The 22,664-nt window shown below is 34.5% G+C and overlaps 1 protein-coding gene and 1 long non-coding RNA gene across 2 annotated transcripts; both read right to left on the minus strand.

Moving 5' to 3' along the window:
* Nucleotides 1–4,773: 4,773 nt before the first annotated feature.
* On the minus strand, nucleotides 4,774–5,225 carry LOC148789364 (uncharacterized). Its single transcript, XR_016067891.1, has 2 exons — nucleotides 5,018–5,225; nucleotides 4,774–4,895 (listed from the first exon to the last, which is right to left on the minus strand). It is a non-coding gene; the product is annotated as an uncharacterized LOC148789364 (long non-coding RNA).
* A 5,272-nt stretch (nucleotides 5,226–10,497) lies between these two features.
* LOC105156766 (uncharacterized) lies at nucleotides 10,498–18,009 on the minus strand. Its single transcript, XM_020692284.2, has 5 exons — nucleotides 17,724–18,009; nucleotides 12,615–12,730; nucleotides 11,808–12,467; nucleotides 11,052–11,119; nucleotides 10,498–10,729 (listed from the first exon to the last, which is right to left on the minus strand). Exons 1-3 carry the CDS (start codon nucleotides 17,865–17,867, stop codon nucleotides 11,957–11,959), a joined length of 771 nt encoding a protein of 256 aa, XP_020547943.1. The 5' UTR covers nucleotides 17,868–18,009; the 3' UTR covers nucleotides 10,498–10,729; nucleotides 11,052–11,119; nucleotides 11,808–11,956.
* Between the last annotated feature and the right edge of the window lie 4,655 nt (nucleotides 18,010–22,664).

A 22,664-nucleotide genomic window follows, 5' to 3' on the forward strand; every position in this document is an offset into this window, starting at 1 on the left:
TAATAGAAAATAAAATCTATACATGCGGTCATGGGCTCCTAATTAACAACCAAGCATAATAATTTCAAATATAATGCTCAACACATATAACACATACCATGCATTATATATAACCTATGATATCCAATATCATAAAATTACAATTATATGTAGAAAAATATAAGTTTAAAATTACAATTAAACGAACAATAAAATATGTGCATCCAATGCACAAAATATATCAATTAATTAAGCAATTTAATTTCATAAAAAATCTATTTTAATCAAAAATTAAATTAGCAGAATTAATTATTTCAGAAAAATATGTAAAAATCCAAAAATTCCAAATTTCTGGAAAATGGCTGCAGCACAACCAGTCGGCCGCGTGCGCCCGGCAGTGCACTGCTACAATGCCTTTCCAATTTCTTTTTAATCAACATATTAAACTGAAACAAAAATATGTATTTACAGAAAATTCAATTTTCTTAAATACACCAAATATCCAAAATAATTGCAAAATTATAGAAGTTAATTCTAACATATAATCATCAACAATTGAAGCAATTAAACCATGCTTTAAAACCATAAAATACGTGTTCATGCATAATAAATAAAGAACACACATAAATCTATAGTCATACATGGAACCGGGCTCTGAGAGTACTTGAAGGAAAAAGCGGATCGGCTCGAGAACGCGCTAGCAGTAGCGACCAAAAGAAAGATAATAAAAATAAAATAAATAAAATTATTTTACGACCAACCAAGGGGTGTACCCTTTGTTTTCCCGAGCATTTGATGTAGTATGTGTGGATTTGAAATAATAAACAACGAATCCCAACATACAAGGCTATATATTACAGAAACAAATGAGAAGCGACATTTAAATGAGATCTTACCTCTTTCGTTTTTCGTTTCAACAAGTAATTGTGCGTCCGCCCATTTGTTCACTCTAGGCTCCAATGTAGGAGCCCTATAGAGATGATCCACACCACACCATGGAAGATTGCTTTGATCTATTTGATAGAAGAAATCAAAGCCTGTTGAAAGAAATGATCGAAGTGAACTGCACTATCGATAAGTGTATTCTCTTCATCGAAACAAAAATTCTCTATAAGTCATTCTTTGATCCTAGATCAAAGTGAGTTAGAGAATTAGAGGGATGAAAAGGGAAGAAAGAGAGAGGACTACTAGGACGACGGGGAATGTGTTTTCTCTTAACCTTTTACTATGCGGTTTTATCATATGAATAATGGTGATAACACACATATATATGCTTTGTATAGGAAGGTGAAAATGTGTCTATATACATTCCACCTACCTACAAGGCAACCTCCTTCCTATATGACATGATCCAATAATGCCATATAAGAATAAATATGGTCAAATCTACACTTTTCAAAAGTGCAATTTTGACCCACCCTCCTTCCAATGATAGAAGTCAACTCTATTGCTAGTGGGCCTTAATTTAGTGGACCAGGTTATATTTTAATCAAATTAAAATAAATCCAAGGCCCAAAGAATTTAACTAAATCCAATTTAATAAAATCCAACTAAATTAAGCCTAATGTCAATTAATCCAATTAAAGACATAAGCCCATTTATCTTTCTTTAATAATTCTAATTTATTAATTAAGACAAGCCCAATTAAATTAATTTAGTAATTTAATCTTCAGATATCCAACCCATAAATTTTTTTCCTCATGTAAATAATTCAATTGTTTACATCTTCTAAAATTAATTCCAAATTTATTCATAGTCCTTCCACAATTATTTGTGTGTGACTCTTTAGGTTTACCTTTCAGCTAGACTTGGGCTAGTATCCGACACTATCAATTAATTAAATTCAATTTAATTAATCATTTTTAATCAATCAATGACCAAGAGAACCCACTATCATGGGTGGTCGTCTAACAACGGTCCATTGCACCAGAGACTATGTGAATATTCGTGTGAACATTTAGGCTCCTAAGTCCATATGGGTACGGTCCTTCCTTCTACTGTCTCCCGACCTTAGTCTAGGGTATGAAATTTGGTGTCTATTTCCATCCTAAACTAGACATCTATGCTTAATACTTGAGACGGTGTTACCCTAAGTTGCTCGACAAAGGAACCTCTTTTGCCTATTCGATCAACCAATGTGGCCACAGGTTCATAACGCAAGAAAACATCTCCAATTGCATAGAAGATACCTCTATCACATACTGATAGGAGACGGGTCATCTTTTTGGAACTCACCGTTCTTGCTACATACTCTGACTGCACTGGATAAGGCTTATGATGATCATGTTTGTGAAACAATCACCTCTCGCACAGATTCAAGATACAACCATCGTATGGATGTGACTGCCGTGATTCCTCAAGTCTGAGGACTACTCTCGTACTATCGGAGTTGGGGACTCAAGTCATACCGACCAAGCCTCCAAGACTTCTATATGATAATCCCCATGAGTCAGTTCAGTTAGTTGACCACTTTGTTAACTAACCCATTGAAATTGCATAGACGTCTAACGTTTGTCTCTGATGAAACACGACATTCATCCAATAGGACTCTCGATGCCCAGTCTCGAGGTCTTCGACTTGGAACGTTTCAAACCAGTCCTCAAAAGTTAGTTTCATATGTCATGACGGACTCTTTTGTCTCGCAGCGGAATATATTTTTCGCCCATACGGCGTCTCAAGTTACACCAAATGATCACGAGGTCTTGGAGTGCTTGCCTCAATCACCCATTCGCACGAGAGGTATTGCCCCTAATATATCGCAGCCTGCGGAGCAACCTTGCGCGTCACACGGAGCCTCTCGGTCACTTTTGAGCCCAAAGCAGGCCATCCTGGCCCTACGCTGCCCGTTAGGTTCACATGCCTTTCGGGGACTTTAAACACTCCTTTGACATGCCTAGAGCCAACTCCTGAAGGCACCCAACATGCCCCAAGAGATACTCATTTAATGCCAACGTTGTCTAACGTCACTGCCGTCGTGCACGGGGAGGGTTGGCTGGAGCACACCACTGCATGACCCCCCTTAAAATAGGCTTAAAAATATTTTCTCTTGTTATGAGTAGACACTTGCAATGGCTGTCCTCGACTTGGAATGTTTCATACCAACCCTCAGAAGTTGGTTTCATAGCTGTCATCCAATTTGCAGCCCAACTACATGGGTTATTCAATTGGTCTATGGGTTTTTGTTGTGACGTTAAAATACCGTTCAACATAAATAATAAGCACAACAAACACATGGTGCCACAGATGAATGCTTACTACATTCATCAAGATAATATCACATTCATAAAAATTGCTAAATGGTTCCTAAAATTGTCAATCCAATTGGCTTTCTGGTCACCATTTCTAACATAGCTGAGGGTGAACCTAAATAATCAGACGCAAATCACTATGGAATTGGTGGAACCAATTTGGAATTAATTCGAGAAAAAATGAATTAATTTAATTGAATTAAATTAATTAAAAAGGAATATATTAATGATTCGATCATTTATTTAATAATTCATTTGATGGGTGGCTCAAGAATTAATTAATTGCATTAATTAATTTTTGGACTTAACATCTTTAAATTAATTGGATTAATTTATTAGGTTTGACTTAATTAATTGATTGGATCAATTAACTAATGTTCGGGCTTAGATTTATTTAATTGGATTGAATGATTCTTTGGACTTTGTTGGGGTAAAATTAATTTAATTAATTATTATCCAATGAACTTTGGTTGGGCTTAATTTAATTTGATTATATCAAGCGCAATGCATACTTGAAGTCCAAGCCCATTTAAGGGAGGTTGGAGCAAGTTAAGTATGAGTTGAAACTCTTCACTATGATGAACATGATGGAGTCGTTATTTCATCATTGTTGAAGGTTGTAGGTATGTGTGCGTATAGATTGCCTTCAAGGCAAACTTGGTAGTTATTGAATTTTGAATTCAATTGTATACAAAACTACACACATATCCTATAGGCCTTACAAACAAGCCACAAAATTTTCTCTCATTTTCTCTTTAAAATATTCTCCTTTTGTTCTATATTGAATTTGATTCAAGTTAGAACATAAAACAATCCAAAAACACTAAACAATAGTGTTTGTTTGGAGTTGTTTTTCCTTTTTGTTCTTTGTCTATCTAGTAATACAAAAAGAATTATATTTATTCTATAGTGTGGTGTGGATAAATTAGAGGGATTCTAATTTGGATCCTAAAGTGAATGGAAGAGGAACGAAAAGGAAAACAACGCACGTTGCTGCTCATCTAAAGAAACAAAAGGTAAAGTTTCATGTTATATTTCTGTGCTTTTGTCACATATTCCTTTAGCTACACGTCTAACAAGCTTATATGTTTGTTATTATGCTTTTGACAAACATCAAACGCCCAAAAATTTTATAGAAAACATCCCTTTGAACCGTTTTAATTTTTTTTTATTTCACGCTTCAGCGCGTTCCTCGGCTGTACCGATTCTGAATTCTTTCAGAATCGATAGGAGCCTTGTACCCCTTGTACCCAAATGTAGTTTGTATTTAGGATGAATCTTAGTTATGCCTGTTGCAGAACTTGTTTCTTCTAGTGTACTTCACGTATGATGCTATATTTCTCTGTCGTAGTAGTCTCTCTGAGAAGCCATATGCAATATGTATGTTTCTCTTTAAGTTTCCAGCAGATCAGAACGTTAACTATCACTGGATGCCACAAAGAGTCTCCCATTTGGGAATCCTCATAGGTTAATTGTAGAGCAAGACCCTTCAATGTACTCTCAGCTTTAAACTCGGGCACATTGACAATTTGAAAAGTGAAGTAATATATTTCAACTGTATAATTTGATTAAACATTCAAATGTTACAAATATTACACTGTTCTTACATATCATCAACGCTTCTATATGTCTGCATCTGGTCTCCAAGTAATCAAATTGCCGACCAAGCTTGATGTGGGAAACAGCAACAAAAATTCAATCAGGCATTTCATCAAACAACTTAAAAGCAAACTTGCTAAGAAATTTTTTTGTACAAACTGTAAAAAGAAATTAGAAAGAAGGAAAATTACCTGTTAATGATGGAGGTGAAGCGAAGGTATGTCGTGTGCCAATGGATTCGCGGACCTGAAGCTGGCATTCTAGAGCTCTGCAATCTTCCACTTCGCGCGCGAGAAAGAGAGGGTTAGGGAGAGAAAGATTCTCAATAGATTTGTTCTCAATCGCTGACTCAAACTCAATCATACCTTTTTTTCTATTTTTAACTTAAATTTAAATGAATTACTTGATTGATTTATTTATTTAACAAATATACAAATAACTAATTTATTTATTTAATGTTGTAGTGGAAATTAAACGTATTAAATTATTGATTAAGCTTGTTTTTAGATAATATAAATAAAATACCATATTTTAATATCATCTAAGAATTAAGATTAAAATATGATATATTAACTAGCAATTCTAATATATGGTGATTTTTTAGAATAAATGCATTAAAATTGTAACAATAAAATATATGCATTATATTAAATATTTATTTATTAAATTAATAATTATCGTATTAAATTATTGATTAAGAATGTTTTTAGATAATATAAACCAAAGTACCATATTTTAATATCATTTAAAACTAAAATATAATATATTGACTAGCAATTCTAGTATAAGGTGAATTTTTTAAATGATTACTTGTTGTAGTAGATATGAAATTATAATGATAAAACTTATATACATTATATTAAATACTTATTTACAGAAAAATTATCAAGATGTACTATATTATTGATTAAGATTTTGTTTTAGATAATATAAACTAAAATACCATACTTTAATATTATTTTTAAGATATGGACTAATAATTTAAATATATAGTGAATAAGTGCATTATGTTGTAATGCATTGAAATTGTAACGATAAAGTATACGCATTATATTAAATACTTATTTATAAAATTAATAATTATCTAAACGTATTAAATTATTGATCAACCTTATTTTTAGATAATATAAACCAACGTACCATATTTTAATATCATCTAAGACTAAAATATGATACATTAACTAGCAATTCTAATATATGGTAAATTTTTCAAATAAATGCATCTTGTTGTAGTGGATATTGAAATTATAACGATAAAATTCATATGCATTATATTAAATACTTATTAACAAAAAATAATGAAAAATGTACTAAATTGTTGATTAAGCTTCTTTTTAGATAACTAAAATATTTTAATATCATTAAAATAAAAATATGAGATATGAACTAATAATTCTAATATATAGTTAATAAGTGCATTTTTTTTTATAATGGATAAATTGTAACTATAAAATTTATATGCATTATATTAATATTTATTTACAAAAAAATTATCAAAACTTACTAAATTATCTAATAAGCGTGTTTTAGGTAATATAATATAAAATACCATATATTAATATCATCTAAACTAAAATATGACATATTAACTAATGATTCTAATTGATAATGAATTTTAAATATTTATTTACCAAAAAAAAAAGTATCAAAACTTAATAAATTGTTGCTTAAGCTTATTTTTAAATAATATAAATAAAAATATCATATTTTATCATTATATGAAATTAAAATAAGAGATATATTGACTAATAATTCTTACTACAAAGAAAGGCGGGATTTGGGGCGGATTTTGAAACGATTTTTTTTTTCTTTTTTACTTTGGAACGGTTTCTAGAACACAAGACTTACTTGTAGCAGAATTTGGAATAAATTTTGGAACGGATAGAAATCCGTCCTTACAGTCAGCCTAACAAAATTTTAGGAACAGTTTACGAAAAATCATTCCAACTTGGGACGGTAACCGTACCGGTCATTGTAAACCATTCCTAATGTCGAATTTGTCCAAAAAAATTTTAATTTAGTAATTGGAACGGTTTGGAACGATTTTTGGAGCATATAATTTGTTTTTATCAGTAATATTTTGGAGTGGTATTTGTAATACTCGTGCTTGAGTTTTGGAACTATTTTTTTAATTGGGATTAATTTAGAAATGATTTTTGGAACTGTAATTTGCAACGGATTAGTGAATTAGGAACACATTTGTAGAACTATTTTAGTAATGATATTAGGAACGGTTTTATATAATTTGGAACACATATTAGATACTAATTAGTAATTGTATTTGGAACAGTTATCCATCAATTTGGAACACCGATTTGAAATGGTTTTACCAATTGTATTTGGAAAGGTTCATCCAATTTAGGAACACTTTTTTGGGACGGTCTTTCTAACAATTTTTGGAACGGGTTTTACTAAAATTTGTAATATTTTCTTTAGCATTACTAAAACCGTTCCTAATTTTTTAATTTTATAATTTTTTATAATTTAAAAGAATCATTCCAATTTGTACCCATTTTTTTGAACAGTTCTGAAAGCACATTGCTTCTTAAAGAAAATTCATATTTTGGCACGATTTTTGGCATGTTTTATTAAGAGTATACAAAAACCGTTCCAAAGTATACCTAATTTTAGAATACATTTTCAAATTGTCGTATAGGAATGGTTAGGTTGTGACTGTTTCTAAATCTAATATATTGTTCCAAACTGCACTCCAATCATTTTCCGTTACTATTTTGGCAACCGGTTTAGTAACTATTGCTTTGAAACTCATTTTGGAACCATTGGATCGTTCCAAATTTATAACCCAAAAAAAATATTTCACCTGACGTCATGTTTCGATATTCGTTCCTGAAGTATTCCAAAGACTGTTTCAGGACGGAACGGGCTCTGGAACGTTTTCCTCACCGTGTCAAATCCCGTCCTTTTTTGTAGAGTCTAATATATGGTGAATTTTGAATATAAACTTGATATATTATTGAATGTGCACTTAAATAATATATATATATATATAATTATAAAAAGAGGGGGGGGGGGGTGAGCTCGCGAGCCGAACAATGTATAAAGCTCAAGAGCTCGAGCATCGCCTACATCTACTGTAATAGGGTTCAACTTGAAAGTTGAATAGAAAGTTCTTCCCCTATCAACTATCACAATCAAGCTCGAAAGGGAATTCTTTGAGAGAATTTTCCTTGAAGGTAAAAAGAGCTATAGCTCTAGTTGCCAACAGAGTAGTGAATCGAGTTCCCAAAGCTCCTAGGAATCTTATCGATAGAAACCGACAATTGACTACTTCTGTGAGAGATCAACTTGAGCCTTTGATTTTAGGTAGCTGGCAGTGCAGAACAAACTAATCTGCGACCAGCAAGTTTTCCAAAAGCAAACTGAATGGAATTGTTACCTCAGACATGATCATATAAAGCTCCTAGGGCAAACTTCATGAAGAACATGACATAGGAAGTTCTCATTTAGAGTTCCAAAGAGCATGTGCGCGAATCGAGGAATCCCTTAGATATGATGCAAAATGGATCTTGTTCTATCTTTGGACCAACGACCCAAATGTGATATGGATATAAATAAAGGAACCTAGCAGCATGGCAGAACTTGGCTTCATCAATTTGCCAAAGCAATATTATGATGAATATGTGTGTGAAAGAGGTCAAGTCAGACGGAAAAAACTTTGAATTGGGAGGGCGATCCTCCCGGTGACTAACCGTACCCCAAACCGACACAGAGCTCAATTGCATCGATCCTAGCAAGCAAATGGACACGATGACTCCAATGCTTTAGAGTTCTATCGATAGTAGAACATACGAAGATGGCATCGAAGAGAGAAGGAAGAACCGGTTTAAGCCTATTGGTTCCCTTCCATTCAATACAAACAGAGTTCAAGCCCATAAGGCCAGAGAAGTGCTATACTCCAATTACACACAGAAAGAAAAAACTAATCGCCCTACCGATGAAAGAAAGATGTGATTCAGTCGAGTAGCTTCTTTCCGGCAAAGCTTACCAAATCACAAAGCCTTTGATCATAGAATATCTCGACGCCCCCAGGAGGCTCTAACAGCTGAACTTTTTGTCTATGATACATCGAATGCCTAACAGCCTTTATTCCGCAAACAACCTATGAAACTAGGAATCTTTCTTCTAGTAAGATGGCAGGCAAAGTCTAGCTAGTTTTGATTGAGTCCTCCCCCTATTCATTCCCTATAATATCCAATCCTTGCTTCGAGGAACAGGCTCGACTGTAAAGGAGATATAGGGCATGGACAGTCTCTGATAACAAGAATAGAGTTTTCAGCTATCCCTCTAGATTAGCCTATTCTTTCTTTTTTATAGGTGGGGGACAACTCCCTGAGACAACTATTGGCATCAGGTTTCGAGAGTCCTAGCACCCCCGAAAACTATAGGCGCATTAACTAGGTTACGTGGTTCGAGCAATCTGTAGGAAGTATCTTTAATGGATTTCTTTCCAATGATAACTAGACAAGCGCCCATATACCCATGTGCTTTGGGATGTCTGCCTCGGTGATTGAATGTTGGATTGTGTTCTAAGTCTTCTTCCTAGTGGCTTGGCTCTATGCTTGCTTGCTCGAGAAAACTTCAAAAGACTTATCCCCCCCTTCTCCTAGTCTTGACTTGATTTTAGCCTACAGATGCCCGGCCCATAATATGAGCACCTTTGGGTGGAGCCCAGTGGCAGCATCACGATTTGAGCCAACTTGAGCAAAGGCGGCTACTTCTCAATATTGTGTCACTTCTAGTTTTAAGCTTCCGCTCCAAGATAAGCACCTTCGGTCCTTTCCTTCCTCGGATTCTGCCTTCAGTGGATTGTCTTGCTGCTTGACGAGAACGTCGAGCTGGCACAGTTCACCTTGCACCCCTACTTCCATTATCTACATGTTGATATGTCGCGTTGAATTATTGATGGCTATAGCCCAGCAGTTTCTAGTAATCAACTTTCATACTTCCATTGTCTGCATGTTGATGTGTCGTATCGCGAGATCATTTTTAAATTGTTCATTGACTCTATATTACAATTTTAGTACTTCTTTTTCTATAATTTTCAGATCTTAATGATCACCATGTAACCTATAATTATTCAATCAATTTATTCCCCCAAAAGAAACAAAAAGAAAATGGCTCGATTATTTACAAGCAAAGTGAGGAATACTCAGATTGAACCTATTCTTATTTTTGCTCATAGTGAGCTCAATCTAGAGTTTGTGAAATTCAGCCAATTTAAACTTAATTTTATTATTCTTTACAGAGACGGGTGTATAATATATCATGCATCATTTCGAGCTTTCAGGAAGGAATTAAATTCATTTAATTATACTAAAACATAAAAACTAATAAAAGAAAATATTAAGTCACTCAACAGTTGATGTGAATTAAGTGAAACAGTCCATTTCATATTCCTTAACTACAAAATCAAGAACTTCCGAGTAGTCATATCCTCAGAAATCCCAACAATGCAAGCTTGATCAACTGAAAAAACTTAAAATATCTCAGAAGCTTCATCTTAAAGCATTGAGAACGCCCCCCCCCCCCCCCCCCCCCCGTTTAGACTCACGATTGCTGAATCAAACTACAGATTTTAGACCCATGACGACAAGTAATGTCAGCAACTACAGCCAATTTTTGAACACATAAGAACGACGGAACAACCGAATGAAACAATCATGCGTTGGTAAAGGGAAATGATTTGTTGCAATCACGTCTTACACTTTAAACGTTTAAATGAATTGTTTTGATCTGGGCCTCATCCATGTGAAGGTTAACGTTCTTTTCTCTGCAAATCTGATATGTTAGCCATGGAGTCTGAAGGTGTAACCAAAACAGCAACGTGATAGGAAACTTCACTGAAAGGCCGGTGATATGCAGTTACAGAAACCACTCGAGTCCTACGAGAATGAACGAAGTGAACAACTAGAAGTATCTCTAAATGCACTAGGACTTTTGAGAAAGATGAATGGTTGGGAAAGTGGAATATAAAATGCATGTTGCCTGCCACTTAAAAAATGTTTCTAATTTCCGTATAACTGAGATCAAGTCCAACATACTCAGTCTCTTAGCTTGATTTGAACATTCAAGAGGTAAATCCTATAACTCAGATAAGTTCCAACATACTCCATATCTAGATTAATGCAGTAGCTGGAACTGAAAGAAACAAAGATCGACTGATGAGAGGAGGTTTAAAGAAACAGACAGGCTCCTGTCAAATACCTTCTCACCAGAGCTTCTTTTTCGCCAATTTTGAGAAGCACTCTACCGTTGCGTCGTTTTCGCTGATCCTACGAAATTATACAAAGAAAAGGATTTCATGTTAGGATCCTATGGAGTATAATGCGAAAAGATACCTACACTCTAGTACAGACAACAAAATCAAATTTCAATTGGTTTTTGGCATGCAGCGGAATGTTTTCTTTGCAGTTGGGCATGAACTAATATCAGATCAATATATAGACCAAACCGCCATTAGCATGGTGGGTTTTATTCTATTCCTCATCGGTCCAGCAGTTCTAAACGAAGTTTTTCATAGTGCTAAACATAAAATTTCAACCATGGAAAGAACGCAAATTAAAAATGTGTATGGAGGGTTTTTATAAACAACTGCCATATATACTAAACTTGATAAAGCTACAAAGTAAAACACCCTATGAAGTAAGAGGAAGAAATTCTATGTTTCTCTGGTTAGATTAATCTATGACATAAGATGAACTGGAGTAGCTTTGTCAAGCTGAATCGGACACGTGAAAACTAACTTGGTCTGGTTCTTAGGTAACAATATAAAATTTGGGGTCAATAAGATGGGGACTTGATGATCATGTCAACAAAGCAGACTAATAAGCAAGTAAAACATGACCAGCATAAACCTCTAAACTGAAACACTAGTTTCTCAAAATCTCATAATTAAAATTCTGAAATATTTACTACAAAAATTTAATGACAAAGATGATTCCGCAGTATGTTTCCTCTGACCTTGTAGATCACGGTAGACATGGAAAACCCAGTTTGCTGCCTTCAGCAAGCTTTTAGATTCAATTTATCCAGTCACAGGGCTGAATCTTGCCCTATTTTGTTAAAATGATGGGAATTCCATAGTACTAAACATCGAGTCACATGTAGAGTCAACCAAATCCAGGAGGCACATCAGGATCTTCATCGCTAGCGTCTCCTGAATTCTTATGCCTGAGGACAGAAGAAAAGCCAGGCGGAGCACCACAATCTAAATTGTCAGGCTCAGGCAAACCCTTTAAGTGTGAGTTGTCTCCCTTGTTTCCTTCTATTGCTTGTCCATTACAAGGGGTGGGCATCCGAACATTGTCTGGTGGGTGTATTTGCTTGTTCTTGTTTCTCCTGTGTGAATCAGACAGACCAAATCCAGGTGGTTCATTTGGTTCTCCATCTGACAATGTGCCATCAGTTTCAACAGCTCCAGTAGCACCACCATTATTATCAAGTTCACCCCGAACTGATGGTGAATCATTGTGAGACGATGACTCACCATTGTCTTTTCCTTGAGGGTTCGATAATTTGTCATAAACTGACTGCACTGTTTCTGTGATTTCAGCTTTCATACCATCAGCAGCTCTAATTATATTCCAGACACCATCAGAAATTTGGCTCATGACTTTGTCCCTGAAATACAGAGAATTCAAATGAGTCTTCACAATCTGAACAATCCTGTAGCAACTCTGACAAAATCGAAAAGGTTGTCATTCAAGTTTTTTATATGATTATGATGTGTGTTTGTGTTAATTATGTGTTGTTGAAAAGTAATCCTACCCAATTTCTTGGTGTATTGCATCAGACAGCTGCCGTGGTTTCATGTTTTCAGCACCAGGACGATTGAGAGCAGCTGATTGCTTCACCATTGATATAATATTGCTTCGCAATTCTTCCTGTGCAATATTAGTGGATTATGTGATCTACATATAGATATATGTGTGTGTGTGTGTGTGTGCGTACATTGTGTGTGCACATGTGTGTATATATATCAGAAGGCAGAGTCAAGAGAAAAGAAGGAAAGACAAGCGATAAAGAATCAATTCTTCCAGTCTAATATAACTGGAACTTCAAACTTCTGTAAGAAGCAAATACAGAGAACCTAGGCTTGCAACCGTCAGTGTTTGCTGCAAACACCCATTGCTTTATCACACACCTCTTCTCCACAACTCTCTGGTTGACAACTTACCAAATCCAATAAATTGAATTTGAATCTGAAAGTTTCTCTTCAGACATCCAATTGTAATATTTTAGAAACCCAAAGGACACGAATGTAAAACACGTAACTAAGCGCCTAATGTACTCAAGACAGCCAAATTGCAAATAGCAGTCTTTTGTCTTTAAGCAATGCCCAAATGTTACCCCTTTTGTACAGGCAAAGCAAAATTCGATTATTCTACAATTTGGTTGGAAACTTATTATCTCACCATCAACACAATTGAAGCATATATATACTCTTCACAAGATGATCCATGCATATCTTTGCCCGATCAGAAGTTAAGCAAGAACCCAAATATAGGACTAATGTCTAGAATCATCCCATTATATTGAATTAACTATTCCATTATCTGTGTGAATAAGCAATGATTCTTTTGTTTCTTCTTTTTCTAAAAAAGCTACCAAATAGAATGCTCACGCAATAAAACTATTTATTTTACAGAACACTCTCAAATAGGACATTTCAGAAAAGTTGCGAAGATATATTTCTTCTAAGGGCTTCTGATTAGGAAGCAATACGAAACCCAAAATAGTTAAAAGGTAAATCTCTCTTTTCTCTATATACTGACTTCTTTAGGGTGTCATCATAATTAGTTTTCATCCGTTTTCAATGTACCGGATCATGTCCTATTTAACTCAATTTGATACTAAAGTTATCTTCAATCCAAATTATACCTTTTCAATCTCAAAGCTCTTCATACTTGCCTATTTTGCACTAAGCTAATGTCACTCAATCAAACAGAACAAATAACACAAATTAGGGTAGAATTGAGATCCTATCCCATTGATGTCTTCTTCTTTGTCTCTAATTCCATTGCTAACCTTTTTCCCTCTCATATTATGATGCAGCAGTGTGGTTCATCAGAAATTAAAGCACTTGTTCTTACAACCTAACCATAGCAACTTACTACCAATTAACCAGGTACCTTATTCCATTTTCCAAAGACAAGCGTAGATGGATAACTGAATCCTCATGATGTCATATTTGTATGGTCTTTTAAGATTTGCTTGCTATTGGCATAATCGATGTCAAGTCACGTTCAACCAAATATAAGCCTGAGATTCAGAAAATGAACAGTTAGTCTTTCTATTGATGCTTGTAAAGTATAATTAATTAACTCCTAAAAATTTAATATTCTGGAACCTGGAGAATATATTGTCATTGTTAGTCTAGTGGCAGGCAAATTTTCCTTTATAAACCCAGGTGCGATGGTACGGAACTTTCTCAGTCTCTAACATTTCTTCCTTCATTTTGAGTAGAGAAAACAAAGGTAGAAAAATGTGTAAAAACTAAAGCCTTACACTAACTATCCTCCACTCTACTTGACCCCCTTCTTTCCTTCGTCTTGCTTTCCTTGTTTATCTATTTCTACTTCTCTTGCATTCCTTCTCAACTTGTTTTTTCTGCTCTTCCATTTGTCAGCTTATATCTCCTTCCTTGTATGCTGCACTACCACCATCCACCATTGCTTCTTATTCCAGCATTTTTTAACCAATGTCCATCCTCCTTGCTTCTGCTTCTCCACTATGATCAGGAGATCTTCTATCATCTCCACCCACAATTGTTGACCTTTCCACTGCCAACCACAATACTCCTGTGTTTCATATCACCAAGTACCACTCCTAGAATTGTTTTTTCGGATATCAGTGTGAAAACATAGATAATATAGACCACACTAATCATCGTTAAAGCACCCTAAGACAGAGCTTCAACAGCGACGTAAGCCAATTGCTTGCCATTCGCCAGAGGACAAGGGCAACATAGGTTGTTATGCTATTGAAACAAGGAAACAGAAATTCTGGTTATATATAAATGAAAGTTGCCCTCTGCCTCTTCAGGAATGAAGGAAGTCATAATAGTCCTTTTTTACTCCCTCTTCTTTGCTCCCAATATTGGCATAACTGACACAGCTGTGGAAACATGTCAAGACTCTAAAGAAATAATTTTCTCAATCTCATATCAGTAGCTGTAAAAGGCACAAGATGCTGCAAGCTGCTTCGGAAGATATGGCAACCGCTAGAGATATTCAAGATCGCATGCAGACTATGCAATTGTTAAGCTACCAGGACAAAGATACACAAAGAATGGAAACTGTATATCGGTAGCAGGAAGGGGAGCAAGAGAGGAAATAGGAGACAGATGAGAGTGAGAGCGGATCTGAGAGCATGAGAATACATACTCAAAATTTCGATTATGAAACAGAAGATTGAGAATCAACAAAAGTAATGATATAAAATTAAATATAACTATTTATCTAATATCTTTAATGAAATACAGTTTAAGCATGTGGGAACCTGTTCTCAGCTAAACCTTGGTTATGTCCTAAATTGTCATTTATCATTTTTCCATGATTAGAGAAGAAACCATAGAAGATTTATGATAGATGGTTAAAAAAAATGAATTCAGCTCTAATGCTCCAGAGCATGCTTATAAAGTGTGGATGGTTACTGTGAATGAAGAATCAGTTTACTTCATAAACACATATATACAACTCTTCTGTACCAAATGAAAGTCATTCCCTTTTCCAGACTTGCACAAGTAAATTTTACTTAATTGAAATCTTTTTCTCAAAACTAGATTCTTTCTTAAGATGATGATGTAACACGAACACGACTAATTATTCATAACCCCTTCATCCTTGACCAGTAACAGAGGACTCACAGTTAAATAAGTGATCAATCCAAATGGACCAAGATATCCAACAATTTTAACTTTTCAACTCCTACTAAAAACTATGTGCCAATTCAAAATGTGATGTTCAGTATAGAAAAGATGAAGCATATTATAAGGATAGTTTTTTTGATCAAATATGACAATAGTCCTACTACTACCAACATGTAGTATGCCAATTATTGCCTATAAGCCTGTCCAGGGTTCAAGTAGTTAAGGTCTAATTTAGAATTCTCTTATCAACCTATGACTCCACATTACATGATCTATTCCAGAATTTCTACTTTTTAACTCCATGTTGCACTACTCCGAAATTTCTACACGAGTACTTCTCTTTCTCTCTGCCAATGAAGGCTCTTCTATGCAAACAAAGTTGTATCATCCTCATATGTAATGCTAAAAAGTTAGGGCAGCTAGCCATTATAGGAGAAAGTTATATAACAGTTTTCATGTCATCTCACTTTCTGGTCTTATTTCCTCAGCCTAGGTCAGTTTATTTCATCATATTTAAACTTCGATTTCATTTCACAATGAAGATTTTTATCCAACCATTTTTGTTAAAATTCTCATAATGTTTTATGGTTGCAATTGATCACCAGAAAGTTGTATGATTTTATTTTCCATGGGTGTTTGCTCTCCTTCCCCATTAATGACAAGTAGCTGACATGATAGTGGAACAAAGCCAAAGTCAGTATTGTGAGTTCTCTCCGATGGCGAAAGAGCTCCAATAACACTCATATTGCACGCAGTTATCTTTATTTATTTCATTCTATTTCATTTGGTATTCAGTTAATCTATAGAGTTTCGAGAGTTGAATTTTGAAGGACTATTTAGTTTCTTCAGTGAGCTAGCTAGCCCTATGCCGACGTGACTTCTTGGTCTCAGTTATGACTTTTACAATTGACCGGTTTTTCACATAGAAAGCTTTTCACAAATTAAGATTGAAGTTATTCATATGTTATGCATGAATATATACCATCTCTTAGTAACTTATGTCTAACCTCAATAAATTTAACACTGAAACCGGTGCAAAAATTGCATTAAATCCGATGTTATCACATTTCTGTGTCAAGGCTGAGAACATGCACATGGGTTCCATGTGGCAAGTTGCAGAACTATACATGTTTCCATTTACATTAACGGGGAGAATCTTCCGTTTCATGCACTTGAAATTATCCAAAGGCCGTCAAGACCAAGATGAATATTTACCAACAAACAGTTAGCAACCCATACTAAGCTTGTCGTGTACACAACAGGGGATTGACTATACTTAAGCAAGCATGGGGGACTCTATCAGTACATCCCAGCTTCCGGCACTTGCATAAATAGGGCCGAAGACACTCAAAAGTTCACTACGAAACCATAGGAATTAGGTCCCACTCCCACCTTCAAGCAACGGAATAGAGGGTGGGAGACACTTAAAGTTGACTATAAACCATGGATCTCAGTGCTCCTTGTTCAAGATTTTATTGGTCTATTTTAATCAACAAACAGATAAATAGATAATCATCTAGTTGCCAGAACCATGCAGGAGTGCAGGACTCTACCACGTGCCTTATCAATTAACTGGCAAAGTCCTAACTGGAAGTATCTTAAAGAGAAATTAAAAAAAAAATCATTCAGATTAGAGAAGAAACCCTTACCCAAAAGGATCTTCAACCGGGATCCCAAACACTTTCAGAACCTAATCATTATTAAATGTTTCTGATAACAAATCTTAACCGAGACTTTGTAACGCTAGAATTAATTCTCCTCGCAAGAAGAACCAACTAAATTTGCTATCAAAGAGGCACATGCCCAGAATAGAGCTCGATTACCAGGAACAATCAAAATCAGCTATATTAATCCAAACCGGTGCAGATAAAGATATGACAAATACACAAAAGTGACCTATTAGAAAACAATAAAGCCACAAGAAATCTAGTTATCTACCACATACAAACATACATGCAAAAATATAATAGACACAAAGGGGCATCTATACAAGTACATGAACTCACATTCTCCTTCAGCTTACGAATGATTTTGAGACGGAGCCGATCGAAGTCACCGTCGTCTTTCAGCTTCGAAATCACATCTTCTGCTCTTACACGGGCCCCGCCTCCAGCACCGCCGCTACCGGCGTTAACACCAGTATTTTGCATCAGTGCTTACAGATCGAATGTGCATACAAACAACTAACGATACCCTTTTGTGTGTGATTTTATTCCGTGTCTGGAAAGAGAAGAGAAACAAGCAATTGGGCAGTAGAAATTTTGGACAGAATTTCAGAGAATTTCGTGTTGGATTAAAGATTTGTAGCGGCTAAAAATAGAGGCGGAGGCCGCAAAAGGCCACACCAAGAGCTGGGTCTGTCGGGCCGATCCCTTGGGCTTCGTTTCAGTTGGGCTGTAAATGAGTCTTGGGACGGTTCGGATTTAATTTTAGATAACTACAACAAGCTCTTCGAAAATTATGTATAATTATAAATAATTTTTTATTATTCAAAAAATTATAAATATTCTTTTCGATACTTGATCAAATTATAAAATTCTTGAATTAAGATCTAAAATTGTGGTGTATCTTTTTTTAAAAAAAATTGTAAGTTATGTAATAAATCAGACGAGGTAGATGAAAAATTTTACAAAATTGCAAAAAAAAAAAAATATATTCAATTGGTCCATTTTAAAAATTTCTAAAGATTAAGTAAAATTATAATTCATAGTCCACAAGAATTTTTAGTTCACAAGACATTTAATTAGTTCACATAAAAAAATAGATGAAAAATCTAAAGGACTGAGCTAATTATTAAACAACTGTTAAAATTAGAAAAATATTAATAATGTTTGAAATAACGAGGGATATTTATAGTTATATCAAAACATCAGGGAACCTGGACTCGAGCACAATTATAATTAACAGTTAATTTATTTTTTTAAATTTTCAAAATTTGAGTTTTGTATTTTCTTTTTTAATTTACCTGCTTCACTTATTTAAAAATTGTAATTTGACATTAAGCATAGATTATATTTATATTTTAATGATTGATAATATATTTTATTTATCTTACATACAATACGTAATAAAATTTTTAGTGGTTATGACAACTAAATTCAAAACAACAATTATGAAAAATCGCATGAATTGGTCCATTAATTAGCAGTATTAGCATCCTCATATCTTGTATGGTTCAGATAAATAATGTCATGTAATTTGATTTAAAAAAAGGTATATCATTCTAGAATTTGAAATAAAAATAATTTTAAATAATTAACTATGTTAGAGCAGGTTCAGCCCCAACGAGGTGGGATGGGGCCAAACCTACTCAAGTTGTATCGATGGTCTTTGAAGTTAATTTGCAGTTAAACTCAATTAGATTAAATGTATTTTTTATTTGGTAACTTAAGTTATTTGGCATTTTCGTCATTTAATTTTTAGGATGGGTTTTTGATCCTACAAACTTTCAATATTTTGATATTAATCCCTTTTTTTTTCTGCTTGGGTTCATTTCCACAGTCGAGAAGGATAGACTCTGGCAAAAAGAAGAACTGAAATCATAAAAAATAAAAAGATATAAAACTAAAATACTACCTTAGAAAATCAAAAGAAAAAAATGCCAGCAAAAAGTGAGTCAGTAGAAACAATAACCCCAATTTCAAAAGGTAAAATGAGCACATTCATGTTTCTAGCGATATGGGTGAATTCCAGTAAAAAAACAAAAAGACTGGAATCACGAAATTTAAAAAGATGCAGGACAAAAGTACTATTTTATAAAGTTAAACAATAAAAACACCCAATAACTTAAATTACAAAATAAATACAGTAAAATCTCTATAAATTAATAATTTTGGGACTATGAATTTTTATTAATTTAGAGAGATATTAATTTATCGATAAATTAATATTTTATTAATTAAAAGAGAGACTTTTTAAATTTAACAAATTTAGTACATATGTATTGAAAATAAATGAATTCATATATGTTTCATTGATTATATTCATGCATCAATCAATTCTTTGTAACTAATTAAATATATTCATGTTGTATATAATTAACTATTATATTCATAGACGCATGTATTTATTCATTAGAATTACTTAAATATACATGTTTACATTAATTCGTTGCACTTAAATAACTATTATAGCCAATTAAATATATTCATGCATGATGATGAAACGTATACTATATAAATCTCAATATGAAAATAAAATAATTCATGACACCTAATCATGTCTTTTTTTCTAAAAAGCATTGCAAAATCATCCATGAATGATCAAATGCGTAAAGCATTACAAACTTTATATTTTATAAATTACCATAATATTTATAATTGTAATATTTATGAATTATTAATTTAAAGTTTTAATGGGACCTAATATTTATAAAGGAATTTTCTGAAAAATTATTATCTTATTATCTTATCGAATATAATAATTTTTTACAAAGGCCCAAGTCGGGACCGGAAGATTTTATTATTTTAGAGAGTTTATTAATTTATAGAGTATTAATTTATAAAGGTTTTACTGTAACGCATTTAATCCTAAGTCAACTAGCAATTTGAAGATGTAATTAAATGTAGTGAACTAAACTTAAGGAAAATAGAATGTTGGATTACCCATACTTTCAATCGACTAATTAAAATTACATAATTAATGGGTATTCAATTTGAAAAAGTCTATCTGTCCGATAGGATCCTTCTCCCAGAATGGGTGTCCTTCGTCTTCCTCCTTCCTCATCTCCTCTTATTTGTTTCGTCCCCCGTGTGCTAGACCGATAGTTTCCTCCTCCTGTTTTGTCTTTTTTCTGTTATCTCCTAACTTGTCTTTTGTTGTTTTCTTGTTCAGTATAGTTTTCGAGTAGTGAAGTTCTATCGAGGTGGACTTTTTGAGACTGATTCAATCTGCTCACCATTAGTGCAATCAATGATGGCCAATAGTGTGGACACAGGACCTAACATATCCCTCACTAAAGAGGAGGATGCTAGTATATCTGTTCCCAGTGATGTTCTCAGACAGACCGGAGGAATTGGTGGGAATGATTTGATTGTAGTTAGACGCTTGCTATCGCATTGGACTACTAATTTTGAAGCTCTTAAAAATGTTCTTAATTCTCTACTACAACCGGTAAAGGGCTTAGTGATCTCGAGGATATTGGAAGATAGATTTGTATTCGGTTCAATCACCAAGTCAACAAACAGCATGCTCTTGAAGGGTGCTCTTGGACCTTTGACAAAACCTGTTGTTAGAAGAATCCTCGGGCGGGAACTAAAACCTAGAGAATATGGATTTACACTGGTGCCCTTTCACTATTTTTATACATAATCTCCCCCTTAGTTAAGTTATCACACTTCTAATATGGCCAAGTTTATCCGAAACAAGGTGGGGAAGTTCCTTAATCATGATTTGGATCATGGTGCTAATTGGTCGACGGCATTAAAACTGAAAATTGCTATATTTCCCAACCATTAAAATGAGTTCTTCGTCTACACCTATCGCAAGAGAATAATCCTCTTGTGACACTAACCTATGCTAGACCCCCAAACTTTTGCTATCTCTGCGATGTGCTCGGATACATAGCGAATTGCTTGGATTAGAGCTAATAATCAGGTTCAGTTCAACAACATGATTTCCGGTACAAAATAGATCCTAAACCACCTAGAAGTATTGTTGGAATAGATGACCAAAAGCTAATTAGATTGACGGTTTTGAGAACCATTCAAGTAATTTTTATTTAAGCAATGTTGTCCCGACGAATATGGTAAGTATTCGTTTTTTGCACATGTATCTGATGTGCTTACCAAATTACGTCAAGCACTACTTTGACGTCACAACAGATGTCCACAGACCACTTTAACAACCGTGCAACTATTGGACTCCGGATTGGATGATGGTCATGAAATCAACTGCCAAGGGTTGAATTTGAAATGTTCCAAGTCGAGGACCTCGAGAAGGGACATCGAGTGTCCTATGGAGACTTTCATTAAGAGTCGCATTCATTTGATGAGTGTTTTGTTTTATCGGCGACAGTCGTGGGACGTCTATGCTATCTTAGTGGGTCGATTGACTAGGTACCGAATCAACTGAAATGATTTGCGGGGACCGTCATATGAAAGCCTTGGAGCCTTAGTATGACTTGAATCCCAGGCTCCGATAGTACTAGAGTAGTCCTCAGATTTGAGGAATCACGCCAGTCACGTGCATGCGAGTCTTAGACATTGTCATCATAAGTCTTGTCCAGTGCAGTCAAATTATTTGGAGAGGACGGTGAGTTTCAAGAAGAGGATTCGTCCTTTGTCAAAAACGTGACAGAGGTATCTCCTATGCACTTGGAGATGCGTTTGCGCTCTATGAACCTGTAGCCACAATCATTGATTGAATAGGAAAAAGAGGTTCCTATGTTGAGCAATTTTGCGTAACTCGATCTCAATATCAAACATAGATGCCTAGTCCAGGATGGGAACCGACACCCAATTCTATTCCCTAAACTAAGCCCAGGAGACGGATGGACCGTACCCGTATGGACTCGAGAGCCTAAAAGTTCACATGAATATTCACCTAGTCTCTAGTGTCATAATCGTTGCTAAACGGCCACCTATGGTTACGGGCTTTCTTGATCGAGGGGTGATCGAGAATTATTAATTAAATTAGATTTAATTAATAATAGTGCTTGACGCTAGCTCAAGTCTAGCTGAAAGTTGAACCTAAAGAATCACACACAAATCACCAAAAAGGGACGAGGAATTAATTTCATAAGTAATTGGATTACTTATAAATGAGAGGGATCCATTGGATGGAGGAGCACAAGAATAAATAAATAGGATTAATTTGTATTGGGCTTGCCCTTATTATTTAATAAGTTGGACTTATTAATTAATAAAAGCTTAATTGGATAAAATATATGATGGATTTTAATTAGGTCGATTTTAATTAAATTGGATTTAACTAACATTAGTTGGGCC

Source organism: Sesamum indicum, linkage group LG1 (genome assembly GCF_026168435.1).
Source record: "Sesamum indicum cultivar Baizhima isolate 11 linkage group LG1, ASM2616843v1, whole genome shotgun sequence".
Taxonomy (NCBI): domain Eukaryota; kingdom Viridiplantae; phylum Streptophyta; class Magnoliopsida; order Lamiales; family Pedaliaceae; genus Sesamum; species Sesamum indicum.

Excerpts from the sequence above, each read along its gene's own strand:
- LOC105156766 (XM_020692284.2), bottom strand. The coding sequence starts at position 17,867 with ATGCAAAATACTGGTGTTAACGCCGGTAGCGGCGGTGCTGGAGGCGGG. Across the intron at positions 12,731-17,723 it reads TTCGTAAGCTGAAGGAGAAT|GAAGAATTGCGAAGCAATAT; the intron begins GTGAGTTCATGT and ends AATATTGCACAG. Across the intron at positions 12,468-12,614 it reads GCAATACACCAAGAAATTGG|GGACAAAGTCATGAGCCAAA; the intron begins GTAGGATTACTT and ends TCTGTATTTCAG.